This window comes from Protopterus annectens, chromosome 3.part1, assembly GCF_019279795.1.
Source record: "Protopterus annectens isolate FY-2018-M chromosome 3.part1, PAN1.0, whole genome shotgun sequence".
Lineage (NCBI taxonomy): Eukaryota > Metazoa > Chordata > Ceratodontiformes > Protopteridae > Protopterus > Protopterus annectens.
In genome coordinates, this window is record NC_056732.1 from 1,468,133,896 (window position 1) to 1,468,152,086 (window position 18,191).

General features: G+C 39.7%; 1 protein-coding gene across 1 annotated transcript in view; it reads right to left on the bottom strand.

The window, feature by feature from the left end:
• LOC122797794 (cubilin-like) overlaps window positions 1-18,191 on the bottom strand; it is a 2,156,354-nt gene that overhangs the window by 1,734,939 nt on the left and 403,224 nt on the right. The window contains 1 exon segment of the mRNA XM_044066315.1: window positions 10,129-10,245. Coding sequence (XP_043922250.1) covers window positions 10,129-10,245 — 117 coding nt within the window.

The window sequence follows — 18,191 nt, forward strand, 5'->3', positions numbered from 1 at the left end:
GATACTTATAGACTTGTGCAAGATTTGAGGGCTGTAAACAATGCAGTATTATCAACATCTCCTGTAGTCCCAATTCCAGCAACAATACAATACTGAGCTGCAAACTACTTACAGCAAAATATTTTCCTGTGACAGATCTGTGTTCACCATTTTTTTCTATACCTACTCACCCTGAAAGTCAGATTATGTCTGCCTTTACTTATAAGGGACAGCAATATACCTGGAGACAGTTACCACAGGGACATACTGAATCTTCATTATTTTCTCAAATTCTAAGAAAGGATTTGGAAGATGTGACATTTCCAGGTGGGTCTGCATTAGTTCAATATGCAAGTGATTTACTGATAGTGTCAGATTCTTTTCAACATTGTCAGCAGAATGCAATACACCTTTTAAGTATTTATGCAGAGAAATTACGTAAAGTGTAGAGAGAGAAGTTACAGCTATGGTCATCTCAGGTACATTATCTCGGTCATCTGATATCTCAGGGTAGTAGGCAGATGCTACCATCTCATATTGAGGCAATAGCTTAAGTCCCAAGACCAACTGCTCACTGTCAGCTTAGATCCCTGTTAGGTACGACAGGATATTGCAGACAATGGATTTCTAACTATGCAGAAATTGGTAAACCCTTGACAAATCTTTTAAAACAGGGCACACCAGAGACCCTTCCTTGGAATAGTGAGGAAGAAAGCACATTTTAAAATGTAAAGTAAGCTTTAGCTACAGCCCCAGCTTTAGGGTTGCCAGCTTATGGAAAGACTTTCATTTTATTTTGTCATGAAAGAAATGGATTTGCTCAGGCAGTGCTTCCACAGAAAAATGGGGGCAACTATAGTCCATTAACTTATTATAATACAGCACCTGACTCTGCTGCAGATAGATTTCCACCATGTTTAAAGGCTGTGGCCACTACTTCATAGGTTCATAGGTTGATACTAGGCTATCTGCCCTAGGACATTTATAAGCCTAACCAGAGTGTGTTTGGCTTTCGCCACCCTTTTAGACTAGTAGACTGTGCCTCTGTATAGTAGGTCACAGAAGATAGCCCTTTTAAGGTTAGTTTACTGTGTCTCTGTCTAGCAGGGACACAGAAGAGATCCCAGGGGTAAACTTACGATCTCCCATCCACTCGTCAAGATTTCTCTTGAAGAGGGTCAGTGAGGGGCTCTGCCTAACATGGATTGGGATTTTGTTCCAGAGTGAGGGGAGCCACTGGGATATGAATCTGTCCCTCCAGCATATCCTATTTATTTCTGTGCTGAGGTTTAAGTCCCTGGAGCATGTAGCTCTAAGGGATTTGGATTTCCTGAGGTGGAGCATGTCCATTAATTCTGGGTTGGACATGGCTTTATACGTCAGGAACAGATCACCTCTGAGTAGACGGTAAGCAACTGAGTAGAGCTGGAGTTTCTTTAGCCAAACTGCATAGGGCATCTGTTTGAGTCCCTTGATCCTCTTGGTGAGGTACTTTTGGGATCTTTCCAGTTGCTGCAGGTGTCGGGTAAGGCACATCCCAAATGGGGCATTGTATTCAATTATGGGCCTGATGAGTGATGAGTAGAGGGGCACAATGACCTCTCTTGATCTAGATGTGAACCCTTTCATGATAAGGTGGGCTATATAGAAGGTCTTTCTAACCACTTTGGCAATGTGATTGTCAAAGGAGAGACTACTATCTACTTGGGTCCCCAAGTCCCTAATTACTTCTTCCGTACTTAATGGATTACCACCTATGTGGTAATTTGTGGGCACTTTGTTTTTCCCAAAGGGGATGACTATGCACTTTTTGGCATTTAGCTTTAGGCCATGGCTCTGGCACCAGTTATCCATCTCTGTGAGACCTTTTTGGAGGAGGCTTGTGTCAGCCGGAGAGTCGATTATGGCACCCAGTTTTCAGTCATCTGCGAACTTGGTCAGCCATAGTCCTCCCGTGTTAGCCTGTACCTCAGAGAAATATATACCGAACAAGAGAGGTCCCAGGACTGAGCCTTGTGGGATACCACTTGTAACTGGTTTAGTGTCTGACATGGAACCTGCTATTCTGACCATGTGGGTTCTATCCCTGAGCCAGTTTGCAACCCATTTGTGACATAGGGGTTGATATTAAAGCTGGTGAGCTTATTTATGATGCCCAAATGGGGTATTGTGTCAAAGGCTTTTGCGAGGTCCAGGTAGGCTGTGTGGACTACCTTCCCTTCATTTATGGCTTTGGTAACTATTTCAAAGAAGTCGACCAGGTTCAAGAGGCAAGATCTGCCCTTAACAAAGCCGAATTAGGTAGGATCCAGTGTCTGGAGGTGCCCAATGTTTTTGTTTATGAGTTCCATGATGATACGCTCCATAGCTTTGCAGACCAGGCTAGTCAGGCTTATAGGGCGATAGTTTCCGGGGTCCATTGTGGCACCACCTTTGTGAATCGGGACCACTGTTGCTGTACTCCATTCCTTGGGTACATATCCTGTAGTAAGGCTGAGATTGAACAGTGACTTTATGTGAGGGTTCAGTTCTTCTTGGAGCTCGTATAAGACACAGCCCAGGACACCATCCGGTCCCATTGATGCTGTGTTTTTTGCTTTGGAGAGGGCAGCTCTCACCTGTGCATCTGTGATGTCAGGGAGACTACACTCTGTTGGGATAGACATTTGCTCTTTTGGGGGGGAAGGGGGGGGTTTGCACTGAACCTGTCTGCCAGGATGTTGGCAATGTCTGTGGGTTCAGTGTATTTTTTGTCATTTTGCAATAACTCAGAGCATATCTGGGAGTTGCCACCCAGGTTCCTGACTGCTGCTATTCTAGTTAACCTTGCACAATCACTGGTGCTTGGGCAAGATCTTAAAGTTGCCATCCTTCATTCTGCATCATCTCTCTTACTTAAATTGAAAACTCAACCCTTTTTGACTGCACATCTAACAAAATATGAACTTCCTCTTCTCTCTGATTTAGCTATTTCTCTCTTACACTATCCTGTTCTAAATCTTGCATCTTTGTTATCTACCCCTGAGGATGATGAAGTGTACAATTGTGGGTGTGTGACTAATTATCTGCTTTCTCCTAAGAATGACTTAAAAGCCACTCTTATACCGTATGCTGAACCTGATCTATTTGTGGACGGTTCCTGTAGAAGAGATTGAAATGGAAGTTTGGTAGCAGGGATATCCATCAGCACCAGTAATGAGGTTTTTCCTCCAAAAAAGACTAAAAGATGTATATTCTGCCCAGGTAGCTGAGTTAGTGGCTCAATAAAGAACTTGTGAATTAGCAAAGAGTAGAACTGTGAATGTCTATATGGATAGTCGCTATGCTTTTGGTGCTGTACATGATTTTGGGCAACTTTGGAAACAGAGGGGGTTCTTAACCTGAACAGGAACTTAGATTAAAAATTCTTTCTCTGTAAATGCTCTTTTAGATGCTCTTTTGTTACCTAAAGAATTAGCGGTAGTCAAATGTAGTGCCATTCTAAAGGATATAGATACTGTTTTAAATAATTTGGAAGATCAAAGCTGCTAAGCAAGTTGTAGAAGGACTTTGTGAAAAACTACATGTGCTGTTGTTACTTGAATCTAACAGTGATGATGTGTTTGATTTTAAGAAAGTATCAGCTTTCCAAGCCGAAGCATCATAGGGAGAAGTTCAGAGGTGACTTAAGGGTGAATATAGTCAATCCGCTGAGGGGCTATGGTGACATCTAGATAGCTGACTGGTGACAACTGCCTCCTTGCTACCTTACCAGGTAAGAGCATATAATTTACCAGCCCATGCAGGTACGACAGCTTTATTTAACCAAATTACCTGAAGTTGGTATGCCCCTTATGTCTCCTCTTTAATTCTTCATTATGTTAATAATTGTGCAGTATGTTTAGAACACAATGTCAGCAAAAATGAAAATATGAAAGCTGCATGCTTGTCACCATCTTGGGAACCTTTTGTTAATGTGCAGCTGGACTTTATCTAGATGTCCATGGTGCATAATTTACAGTACATATTGGTGATGGTTTGTATGTTATCTACATGGGATGAAGCTTACCCATGCCACAAAGCAGATTCTGTAACAGTTATTGAAAAACCTATTATTTTGAACTAGCAATAGTGACCAGGGAACACATTTTAATAATGCATTGGTAAAGGAATTATGTAAGGTTTCTTACACAAGATTAAACCTTCACTCTTACAACCATCTGCAGTCATCTGGATTGGTAGACAGGGTCAATAGGACTTTTAAGAATAACATTTCAAAGATTTGTGCAGAAATAAATCTTAAATGGCCACACACATTCCATTTAGCTTTACTGAGTATGAGAAGTACATTAAATACCACAAGGACATTAAGTCCCTATGAGATATTAATGGGGAGACCCATGGCCCTTCCAGCTACTCCCTCTGTATCAAATGAAGAATTGATTCTAACTGATGAGGCTATATTGTCTTACAGTACCAGAAGCTCTTCCTCAACCTCCTGACTGGAACTGCCACCAACTGTGCCCCAGTGACTGGGTGTATGTTAAAACCTTCCAAAGAAAGAATTATTTGAGTCCAAAGTGAAAAGACACTTTCCAAATATTGTTTACTACCTTTACTTCCATATGCCATGCAGGTTTGCTAACCTGGGTTCATTCATTGCATTGTAAAAAGCCCTTTCATGTGGATACCCCAGGAAAATCAAAGGATGAAGGACGTAGCATCTGCCTCAGTGCAGAATTAAAGAAATTCAACTCAGACGGCCATCCCTGATGAATCCAGTGGCAGTAGGTAGTTCTGTCTTGTTTTTCTTGCTGTTTCTTCTTAGAAACTGATAAAAAAATAGTTTCTTGGTTCTTTGACAATATGTCATCAAATTAAATGTGACAAACTGTTGGTGTGTTCACATATATCTTATCTTTCTAAGGCAGGGCTTCCCATGATTCCAATCCCTGCATCACAAGTGACTTTTGAAAAGGAACTTAGAACTTGGTGTAATGTGACTGACTTTTCAAAGGTTGTGTCTCTTCAGCTTGCAACAGCAAATCATTGAGACATGTTATGCCAGGAATGGGACTGTACCAGTGGGAACCAGCAGATGCAATGACACCAGACATGAAAGTGTGTTGATCTCTCTACACCTAAAAAGCTATGACTGGGGGCATGGCATGGGCATGACAGAGGATCGTTATATTTCTGGTGATTGTGCATACCCCTGATTGCCTACAAACTGGTCTGAATATTGTTTTGAGGGCATAACACCCCTGCTTGTCAACATTTTGAGAAACCTCCAGCAGGCACACTGAGAAATAAATGGGCAATTCACTGAGCAGAACAAGTATTTCCAGCTTCTGTTCCTGTGTATAGAATGCATAGAACAATACCCAAAATCACGCTTGTTGAAGTTGTTCAGGAGGTAACAAATCATACTTCACATCACATCAGGATGGCAAATCAAGAAATGACTGAAATTCAAACTGTGGTACTTCAAAACTGTCTGGCACGCGACATAATACTAGTTGCCAAGGAGGGGTAATGTGTTCATATACGTTTTTCCTATATCAGTGACTATCATGATGAACTTGGAAAGTTGACCAATTTAATGGAGCAAAGGGTCAAAGTCCTGGATAGTACAGCTAAACAAAGGACACTTTTTGAATGGTTCGGAGTGCATTTGGTAACTTAGGAACCTGCATATTACAAGGTATTGTTACAATAATTGGCATTATTCTTTTAATTGTTTTAATATTTTCTGTTCTAAAGACTGTGGTTACAAAATGTTTGACCTCACCTGCATGCACAATGCCACTCATAAAAGTATCTAATTAAAGCAAATAAAAATCAGATCACTGTAGATGATGCCTATTATGATGCTGGAGCATATTTTATCAAATTAAGAAGAATTAAAATATAATTGTGTGTTATGTGACACTTATAGTGACACTTGGCTATCCTGTTGAACTTTGGCCCTTATCCCTGCAGTAGTGCAATCTCAGAGTTGGTATATTTAGTTAAGGGGTGTGGGGGCACAGCCCCCCACAAAGGGGGTGGGGGGGAGCCCCCCACATGGGTGGGTTTGGTTTTCTTTGGTTTATGTTTTTGTTTAGGATAACCAAGCAGTTACTTACCTAGAGTAGTAAGTCATTCCAGGATGCTGGTGTTCTGGTGCTGACGGCCTTTTTCTCTCAGTGATATGGGCTTCAGGTAAGTGAAATTTCAGTCTACTGAAGTAGACCCATATATATATATATATATATATATATATATATATATATATATATATATATGTATATATATACTGTAGGGGGGATAAGACTTGTGAGCCTTTCTAAGTATGAGTCTGATCACTTCCCTTTTTTTCTATTGATAGAATGATTCAATTTTTTTAACTTCTCAAAATCAGTGAAAATGCCCCAGTCTTAAAACAGATATTTGTATTTCAACTGTAACATACTTGATATAGGCAATGTCATACTTCTCATGTAAAATAACATTCAGCAAACGAAAAGATGCCCAATGCTGAGAGTAAGAACATTTTAATTCCAAAAACAGATAAAAACAATTAAAAACAGGTAAGCACTTTCATGATTGCTCGCTTCTTCAGACCTTAACAAACAGTATGAGAAAACAAGCCTTTAAATACAAAAAGCTTCCAATTAATTAAAAACAATTAAAATTGTTAGGTGTTAACACTTATCAGTATACTAAGCCTCTTTTCTTTAGGAGAGGCTTTAAAGCAACAGCACTATTCAAACCAGGTGGCACATATGCTTTAAAGTTGATAATCCATTTTAACTCAGCAAGTTCAGTCTCATTGCTCAAATCCCCTTCCCTTAAACTTTCATTTAATTTCTGTAGTACCAAGAACTTAAAGCTGTGACTCATGCCAGCTTCAGATGCATGTTTCGCTAATGCATTTGTTAGTTTATTATTTCATATATCACTCTGATGCTGCAGAATCCTGTCCTTAAACATACAATTTGTCTTCCCTATATAATATGAATCACATACATTACACTTAGCCATATAGACCAGATTTTTCGTATTACAACAGTCTGCATAAAAGGACAGATGCATAGGTTCCATGCTTAATGGATGCATGATCAAGTGTGTAGACCATATATAACTGCATGCCTTATAGGACCAGCATGCATGAGTGCCCTTATGCTGAGAAGGGAGGTGCCTATATGGTTCAGTGTGCTTATAACAGAGTCGCTGTTTTAAGTTCTTGGCATTTTTAAAACAAAATTTAGGAACTGGTTCTATATGTTCACTAATAGAGGGATCAGTCATCAGGATGGACCAATTTTTCTTTATGACTTCACACACTTTGTTAACCTCTGCTGAATAGGTCAAACAGACACTATTTACACCCTTGATGCTGTTAGCCTCTATGTCCCTCACTATACTTGAGGAGTTGTCAGAGAAGTAGGATTTTGCTTTAACACCAGCTGATGTATTCAGTTCTCTAATTTCCTTATCTATCTCACTGCCCTTATAGCCCCTCTTCAATAGATCTGCCTTTAGCACCCTTAAAGCTTGCTCTAAAGAGTCAGCATTAGTATGCAATCTCATGCACCTAAGAACCTGATTTTTAACCATGTTCCTAGTAACATAGTATGGATGCATACTAGAACGATGTAAGATGTTATTTTTCCTGCATGGTTTCCTGTACATTTTAATGAACATGTTACTTAACATACCTTTGCTCACAGTAATGTCTAAAAAAATCAATAATGTCAACAGAGTAATGCAGAGAAAAAGACAAATAATTAGTTGAAGTCTCTAACATGTCCACAAAGGCTGGAACCACATCCATAGTACCATCCCAGACAAAAAAAGATGTCATCCACAAAATTGCTTATAAAACATAACGTGCTTTAAATAGAAGGCACATTATAGCTCCAAATTGGCTAAAACTAAGTTCGCATACGTGTTGACACACGCTGTGCCAGTTGCTACCCCTACAACTTGTAGAAAGTATTCTGACTGAAAGAGAAACAAATTATTCTCTAAGATCAGGTCTAGCAGGGCACAGATCATGCTAACCTTAGAGTTAGAGAAGCCACCTTCTTTAATCAGAATTGCCTAACCCGCTCAACCCCATCCTCATTGGGTATCACAGTAAACAGTGACTTCACATCCAGAATAACAAACAGCATTCTTTTGATGTCATTACTAGATCTACCCCTAGCCCAGTTGTATAAATGCTCTAGAAACTGTTTACTATCTCTCAAAACTGTATCAACTTTGTCCAATATGCCTCTCAGTTGTTTGTTGACATATATTGACATTGGCTCAGTGAGCTATCCCCTTCCTGAAACTATGGGGCAATAGGGAGGATCCTTGGTGTCTTTGTACACTTTCGGCAGCCCATAGATCTGTGGTATAGTGGGGTGCTCTACAGAAAAATAAGTGTAGAGGGAATAGTCGATCTGCTCTGTCATTAATAAATCATACAAAAAGAAATTCAGCCTGTTAATTATACCATTAACTTGAAATTTCTAAAATAGCACATACACTGTATTGTCATACAACATGTCATGCATTTTGTCCAGATAGACAGACTTATCCAACACTACAACTCTACCTCCTTTGTCCGCTGCTCTAATAACTAGATGCTCAGCTCTAACCAATTGATTCAGTGCCTCATGCTCATTAGGTGTTAAATTATAAAACCTTTTATTATTTTTGTCACTAAAGGACCTTCTTAAGTCATCTTCACATAACTTAACAAAAGACTCCATAGCTGGGGAGTTAACTGGTGTGAATGTGCTAGGTTTCTTAAAAGTGCTGCAGACTCCATTATCACTACCTGAAAAGACAGTCTTCAACATAATATTCCTGGCAAAGATCTAAAATTATCTCCACAAGGTCCATTTTCATGGCAGGTATAAAAGAAAGACCTTTGTTCAACACAGCTAACTGTTCTATTGTAAGGTCACTAGATGACAAGTTAAAAACCAAAGTATTCACTTCCGACTGCATGTCATAGGGGCTTTGAAATAAGTCGGAGGGTCTGATTGCATCCTCCCTCTCCTTCTGCAACTCTTTGACCTCCCTATATGTTTGTCCTGCCTTCATAGTTTAGTACTAAGCTAACTGCCCTTGCAAGCCATTTTAAGCCTAGCCAGTTATCCCTTGTGAGACTCAAACCCTGCACCTTGTGTTTGTAAGGCAAACACCTTAGCCATTAAGCCACCCTCCCAATCTCAAGGTAGCGCTTTTTCCAAAAAAAATGCAGACTTCGAGTTAGTATTCTTATTAGGGACAGAGCTCTTGTTTTTAATTAATTGGAAGCTTTTTGTATTTAAAGGCCTATTTTCTCATACTGTTTGCTAAGGTCTGAAGAAGTGAGCAATCGTGAAAGCACTGACCTGTTTTTATTTGTTTTTATCTGTTTTTGGAATTAAAGTTTTCTTACTCTCAGCACTGGGCATCTTTTTCTAATCGTTTGCTGAATTTTGTTTTTGGATATCCTAGATTCCACTACGTTCCCTTGCTGCACATGTAAAATAACATGCTTTGAATTTTCTTACCTATTTAACACACACAGCTGACTTTTCTCATGGGTACTTTTGCATAAAATTTTTTACTACCCTTTCTAAAATGTGTGTTTTAGAGATGAAACATGAAATATTTGTATTACAGAATGTTTGGAAATGAATTTGTAGAACTTTTCTGAGATGTATGTGATTAACAAATGCTGTGCCAGTATAGACATGAAAAATAGAAGTATAGCTAGTAATTTATTAGAAGTACTCTCTGCACCTTCAAGCATTGTTATCTAAGATAAGGAAAAGCAAAATGCAACATACAGAAGCATTCCTGCTGAAGGGAAAATTTACTCTTGGAAGAGTCATGTTTTATCCATCACAGCAACTCACATGTAGCACCAATATTAATACAAGTCAACAAAATAGGGTTAAATAAATTATTTATTGGGATTTGAAACACATTTTCAAAATTTGTTTCTGATACCAAACTCCTTTTTATAAGCCCATTCACCTTCTGGAAGAAACTGACACTACTTGGGCATATATACCGATATTTTTTTTCTCTTCTTATACAAAGAAGCTGAGTAAGTCACAAAAGCAATAATTAAAATGATTAACTCTTGCTAGAAATGATAATACTTATGTAGCATTTTATGACAAATAGTATACTTACATGGGTCCTGGGCCACAATAATCCAGGTGCAGTTTGTGTTGTTTGGATAATTGTTAGGATACGAAGGTGTGGAAATAGTACCTCCTAGGTCATCAGTGGTAACGAAACTTCCACAGGCTAAAATAGAAATCGAAAACGATAATAAGAGACTTGAAACATCAGTATCCAGTATAAGAAAAGTACATCTTCTTCGCTATGCAAAATGTTAAAGCCCATTCAAAGTAATGCTTCATCTTTTACTTTATTCTGTCCTAAATTGACAGTCTGGACCTTAAAAAGTATTCCTCATGGCACATGATAAAAACTTTGAAAAAATGTTCTCTCACATGCCAGTCAATACATCTGACAATGAGCAGGTTGTCAGCATGCACACTTCACCACCTACTTCAGCCAAACCCACATCACACATACCTACATATGTGGAGGTCCTCACCACAAATTTATGTAAACACCAGACACTTCCCAAACACAAGCATGCTACACATAATACTTCCTCTGCAGAACACAATACACATAATAGCTCATGTACCAGTGTTTAACCAGTCAAGCCTATAAGGCTAAACATTAAACCTAACATATTAGTCATAGGAGGCTCCATCATGAGACACACAGATTTCCTTCTCACCAGGCTGAATAAGGAGAAGATCATGGTCAGCTGTCTGCCAGGTGCCACGATCCTCCATATCACACATGCCCTCAAGTTACTCAACAGCAGGTACTGTTATGGTTCTGTCATAGTCCATGTTAGTGTGAACAACTTGAGACATACCTCTCTGGACTATATGAAGAGAGACATGACAGAGTGCTCAAACTATGTGTCTCAGGCAGGTATGTCCCTAGCCTTAAGCAGCATTTTACCTTCACCTGGAATGATGCCTCAATACAAACAGAAAATGATTGACTTCAATAATTGGCTTAGATTTTGGTGTCACTCTAAGGGGATCCAGTATCTGTAAGCCTGGGATGACATTATCGACAGACCTCGATGCTTTGCCAGAGATTGTCTTTAGCTGTCACTTCTGAAATTTCAGCTACTGGCTAACGCTCTTGCCAACCCTATACTGCCTTTTTTAGGCTTTGTCACAAAGACAAAATTCCCGATGTAAAACAAAAACAACCTCAAGGCCATGTTTATAAATGCTAGGAGTTTTAACATGAAACTGCACTCACTGGAAGCAGTCCTCACCCTGGAGGATGCAGACATTTGTGCAGTCATAGAGACCTGGTTCAAGGCTGTTGAGAGCACCAGAGCCATATCAGATTTCACCTCCTTCCACACATTCAAACCACAAACTGAATGCAAGAAAACTAAAGGAAACTGTGCATCAATATTCATCAAGGATAAATACACTTCAAGATTGGTTAGACAGTATGATGCCCTAGAGATACTTCAGGTGCAATTAACTGTTGGTAGAACACCTATTCAAGTCATTGCCAGATACAGAACCCCCTCCATGAAGCAGGACACACACTCTGCTGATTTGGATCAACTTGAGTGCATCGAGATACATCCTAACACCATAGTTTTGAGTGACTTTAACTACCCTAGCATTGACTGGGTGAATTACTCCTGCTCAAATTTACCTGCCCAAAGGTTCCTAGACTTTGTCACCTCCAGTGCCCTGAACCAGCTGGTTGGCACCCCCACCAGGGGTGCCAACATCCTGTACCTGGTGCTTACAAATAGGGGAGACCACTGTAGCCCCCCCACTGTGAGTTCATCCCCAGTGAGCTCTGACCACAAATCAGTCTAATTTGAGATAACTATCATACCTGACCCTCCCCTAGCAGCAACTAGGCTAAAAATATTCTCCAAAGCTGATTATAACTTCTTACAGGATGGTATAAATAGGTTCACTGCACCTCTCCCCTAAGACGGAACTGGTAACTATGCAGAGCTCTACACCAATACCCTGTACAAGCACCTGTATAACTGCATTGACTGGCAGTACCTATTAGGACCAAAGCAAGCTCTTCAAGGAAAAGCAAACCTGCCTGGTGGACAACCAGCATTAACAGGCTTTATAATAAAAGAAAGAAACATCTGTCCAAGAGTAAGAAGGAGTGGGCTCTAAATTGCAGACACTCCCTCCTCAGCTTAAATAAGTAAATACGCCTTCTTGTGAAGTTCTCCAAGGGAAACTTCGAAGGCAAGTTAGCTTCCTCAACCAAGGACAGCCATAAGGTGTTCTTTACTTTATTTTATTTATTTATATATTATTTATTAACATTTGTTGACCGGGAAAGTCCACTGGATCAGAGACCCATTTTCAGTGGAGGTCCAGGGAGAAAAGCTCCACAAACCAATTACAAAAGAAAAACAATAATCTTAAAAAGTATACAGGTTTAAGATGCAGAAGAAAACATATGTCAGAAATACAAATTACAGGAATTTTACAATTATTCCACACAAGATGCAGAAAGAAAGATTTCAAAAATACAGTTCACAGGATTTTGCCTTTTTTACATTCAGAGATGGTCAACAGACTCGTTTTTTTTCAGTGGAGCCTGGGGAGAAAACCTCCACAAAAGCATTACAAAGGAAACAAGAAGTTTACAATTACAGGTTTAAGATGCAGAAGAAAACATATGTCAGAATTACAATTTATAGGATTTTACATTATTCCACACAAGATGCAGAAAAGATTTCAAGAACTCAATTTACAGGATTTTGCCTTATTATACAGTAGAAAAGCATTGGCTTTGAAGCAGTACTTTCTAAGTTAGGAGTATTTTGTTGTGCTGTTTAAGGTGGTTTGCTTCTGAGGCAGGTGAAGGATGGATTATTTAGAAAATGAGTTTTTAGAGCCACTTTGGGTGGTCAATTTGGGTTATTCAGATGGTAGGTTATTCCACAGTTTGGCAATAGAGTGGGAGAACAGACATTCTCCTGCTCTTTTGTTGGGTTTTGTTACAGAAAGCAAGAGTTTACAGGAAGATCTTAGAGTTCTTGTAGGGGTATAAGTTTGTAGGATTTAGTTGAGGGCTGGGCATTCATTAGGTTTACTGATTAATTTGTGGGCCAAGGTCAGCTGGGTATATTTTAGATGGTGAGTGAATTCTAGCCATTTTAGTTCAGTGATTGGCAGTGATGAGAACGATGTGGTTTTTCAGAGGTAAATTTGGCTAGTTTATTGTAGCAGGATTGTAGTTTATTACTGAGGTTTGTGTGAAGATTTGTAAAAATGGCACTACCATATAGAAGGGAAGGGATGAGTAGGGTATTAGCTAGTTTTATTTTGGTATAGTTATCCATGTAGAGCTTGTGGCGATATAGTTTGCCTAGTTTGAAGAGAGTTCTTTTTATTGCATTCAAGATGTATGGTTCATAAGTGAGTTTATCTGTTGTTATACCTAGTAGCTTGGCTGTCTTTACTAGTTCTATTTCTGTGCCATCTTTAGCAAGGATTTTGAAGTTAGTATCAGGTGATTTTGCAGAGAAAAGTAAAAGTTTAGTTTTTTGGGGGTTTAGCATTAGTTGTGCATTAATAAGCCATGATTCGATAGAAGTAAAGGCCTTTTGTGTAACTGTGAGGAGATCTGAGAAAATTGTTGGAGGTGGATATCAGAGTTGAATCATCGGCATATTGGATGATATTCTGAATTAGGGGGGCTTTGTGCAGGTTATTGATGAAAATATTAAACATTAGTGGACCTAAAATCGACACTTGTGGTACTCCTAAATTGTTGGGTTGGTAGTCAGATTGTACATTTAGCCACCTTACTGACTGTTCCCTGTTTTGTAAGTAAGTAAGATGTAAACCAATTCAGGGATCTTGGGGAGCAGCCTCATCTTGATAGCTGATTTACTAGCTTAGTATGTGAGACTGTGTCAAAAGCCTTAGATAGGTCCAGTAGGATTACAGAGGTAGAATGCCCTGCATCTAAGGCTTTGTTGATAGTGTCAGTGAAAGAGAGAAGGGCAGTGACAGTGCTATTCCCTGGATGGAAACCATGTTGGGTGGGGGATAGAAGAGCATTACATGAGAGGTGGTTAAGTAGTTGTGAGTGAACACATTTTTCCAAGAGTTTTGATAGTGGGGAGAGTATAGAGATAGGGCAGTAGATAGAAAAATCGTGGAAGTTTCCCTCTTTTTGAAGTAGAGTAATGATAGATTTTTTCCATAGTAGAGGAACATAGGATTCAGAGAGAGAGCAATTTATGAGGATTGTAACTGGGTATGCCATTGCGGTAGCTGCTAGTTGCAGATATTCTGGGGGGAGGTTATCCACAGACAATGAGCAAGGTTTGAGTTGTTTTAAGAGTTTCAGGATTCAGGAGGTGGGTAATGGTTGGACAGTGCAGGAGTTGGCTGTTTCAGTATTAGTCTAGTCTGAAGGGGAGGGGATGTATTTTTTTGGGGAAGGTGTATGTTTGGGCTGTATGGGCAGTATTTAAGTAGTTTTTGAATGGTAGAGATGAAGTGGATATTAAAATCTTGGGAAATTTGTTGTGGTGTTTTGTTTGATGCTGGGGATGGGTTTTGGATGGTGCCTGGGTTAAGTAGAGAGGAGACAAATTTCCAAATGTTTTTGGGGTTGTTGTATGAGGTAGATAGTTTAGTGGAAAAATAATCTTTTTTATCCTGTATCACTAGCTTTTTTGCTTTGTTAGGGAGTTGTTTGTAGTGCAGTTAATTTTGTTTTGTTCTATCTTTTAGACATGCTTTCCATGCTTTGTTTCTAAGAACGATAGTTTGTTTAGTTTGTTTTGTTAACCACCGGGTGTGATTAGTTTTGGTTCTTTTAGTACGCATTAGAGCTAGACTATAGAGAGTATCTAGAAAGAGTTTGTTGAAATAGTCAACAGCTTCATCTAGAGGGAGCATTTTTAATGGGTTCCAATTTTGGGACTTTAGGATACTTATAAACTTATTTAGATCAAAGTGGGCAAGGTTCCTTGATGTTCTATATGAATGTGTTTTAGTTGTATGAGGGTGACTTCTGTATGTATGAGCTGGGAGGTGGTTACTTAGTGTATTTGCCTGAGTTTGTATAGTTCTGGGGATGGGTTACAAGTATCCAGTCTAGGGTTGATTCGCAGTCTGCTGATAGACCATGAGTAGGAGTATTGTTGAGTTGAGCAAAACTATGAAGGTTTATGATGTTTGTTGGGGAGGGGGTGTCTAAGTTTAACCAATTAATGTTGGTGTCTCCTAGAATTATAGTTTCATGCAATATGTTTTGATTTTTCCAAGATAAAAACTCTTCTAGTATGTGGATATTATGACCTGGGGGAATATAAATTACTGTGATGCATGTTTGTTTGTTTTTTCCTATTTATGTGAAGGGATGTGACTAAGAGCTCAAGGTTTTTGAAGGTGGGGAGGGGTTTTGTATAGGCTGTTTTCTGTAGTGAGTTTTGATAGATTAATGCTACACCACCACCCTTTTTATGAAGTCTGTCTGACCGAATTATGTTATATCCTGGATGAAGAATTTCAGTGTCAGCAATGTGTGGTTTTAGCCATGTTTCTGTTACTGCAATAATATCTGGGGTGTGGGTAGCTGACCAGGTGTGGAATTCAGTACTTTTATTGCAAATGCTGCAAGTATTTATTGTTACTAGGTGAAGTGTGTGTTGAGATGTGTGATTACCTAGCCCAGTGGTGGATGTATGGGTGTGGTGGGATGTTTGGTCAGTTTGGTTCGTGGTGGATGTATGAGTGTAGATTGGGCCTGGATTTGAATGGATATCTCCATATTGTATTAATGTGTGGAGTAGATAAGCTCAATATTGTTTGTGTGAGGTGAGCTTGCAGTATAGTACTAGGCTTATTTTAAATTTTGGGGTAGGCTATAGTTGTTTTAGTCTGTCTGAGGTAATGGTGGTAGCTGCTAGTAGAGAGGGAGAGATATTTGAGTAACTACGTTTGCTTAGTTTTATAGGAAGGGTTTGTGTGCCGAAAGTGTTTGGTGGGGGGTATATGGTTGCATGTATGGATGTGGTGTGTAGTAGTAGGATTAGAATTGAAGTATGGATCATGCAAGGGATTATATTAAATAAGAGATGGCGTGCGCAGATTGGAGGGGCCATAATGAATGAGGAATTTTGTGGGTGTGGTTAACAGGTTGTGTCTTTCAATTTGCTGATGGTGGAGAGAGTTAATTGAATGGTGGAGAGGGTGGGTGGGGTTGAGGATAGAGATAAATGTAATGAGGTAGGGGTGTGTGGGAATGGGGGTAGAGTAGTATAGCAGAGTGAGCCCGGAGTGAAGCGGAGGGCGAATGGAGCGGGATGCGCCCAGTCAAAAATAAAGGCAGAAAATTGTTGAAAGAAAAACTATCCCCAGCTTAGTAAAGGTAAGTGAGAAAGAAAGAGTATAAAAAGAATGGCCAGGGAGATTAAATGTGTAGAGGGGGGAGTGAGGAGCCAGAAAACTGTAAGCTGCCTACAGGAAAATGATAAATTATTGAAAACAGTGAAAAGGTCAATGGAGGTTATCTCAAGGATGAGTGAAGTCTTAAGAAGCAGATAAAAATCTGAGGGGAAGAGTATATGCTAACAATTTAGCTGAGGTCTGGCTAGATATTACAGTAGTTGAGAAAAAAAGAAAAACTGGGAGAAGATACTAAATAAATACACATGTGGGGCGGGATACATCCGTAATCTAAAAGGTAAGGCTCAGATTTGTGCTGAACTGGTAGGTAATGGCAACACGTTACACTGAGTGGGTGGACATAGCTAACCTGCTAGTCAACAGGTTCATTGAAAACTTCACTTCCCTGTCTCCACCACACGTACTTCATGACATCCCTACCACCTGTCCCTTACCTTGTATCTTTAAATAGCAGGTTGTAAATGCCCTCTCTAAGGCCAAAAACACAGTATCAATGGAACTTGATAGCATCCCAGGCTATGCCCTACATGGGCTCAAACAAGAGTTACCATTACCATTGGCTACTCTTTTTTAATCACAGTCTAAGCACCAGCTTCATCCCAGCTGAATGGAAAGAGCCACCATTATCCCCTGCACAAAGGTGGTGCTTCTACTGACCCCAGGAACTACAGACCTATTAGCCTGACTAGTCTTATCTGCAAGGTCTTGGAGAGAATCATCATGGACCTTATCAACAAAGACACAGGTAATCTCCAAGCACTAGATCCTACCCAGTCTGGATTTGTCAAGGGGAGATTATACTTTTTAAACCTGGTGGACTTCTTTGAGACAGTCACAAGGGACCTGAATGAGGGGAAATCTGTGCATACAGCCTACATAGACCTGGCCAAGGCATTTGACACTGTCCCTCATTCAGGCATCATTGATAAACTCTCCCAGTTAAACATCAACCCTTATATCATAAGGTGGGTTGTAAACTGGCTCTCTGATAGAACCCATACAGTCAAAATAGGGGAATCCACCTCCAGCAGTAGACCCATTACCAGTGGTGTTCCACAGGGATCATACCTGGGACCTCTACTGTTTGGAATCTATTTCTCCAAAGAAAAAGCTTAAACCAAGGGACTGTGGCTGACAAAGTTTGCTGATAACTGCAAACTGGGTGCAGTCATAGAATCTGCAAATTATGTCAACATCCTTCAAGAAGGTCTTACGCAAATAAATGATTGGTGCCAAATTCATGGCCTCAAACTCAATGCAAAAAATGTATTATCATCCCTTTTGGCAAGAGCAATGTTCCTGCAAATTATCACATCAATGGCAACACCCTAAGTACACACTCGCTGGTAAGAGATCTGGGCACTCAAGTTGATAGCAACCTTGCCTTTGATCACCATGTCTCCAGAGTGGGCAGTTCCAAAGGGCATTCTTTATGGCTCCCTTCATAAGTAAGGGCATTATCTCGAGAAAAAGTGAAGTTATCACCTTCCTGTATGCTTTGCTCATTAGACCAATAATTGAGTACCATGGCCCTTTTGGCATGTACCTTCAAAGTACCTGCATCAACTGGAGAGACCACAAAGGTTCCTCACAAAGACAATTCAAGGTCTTCAGTAGCTATCCTATGTGGATCAGCTGAAATCACTGTCACTTTATTCTATTTAATACAGACTACTCAGAGGTGATTTCTGTCTTGCATATAAGGTGATCTTAACCCTGCTT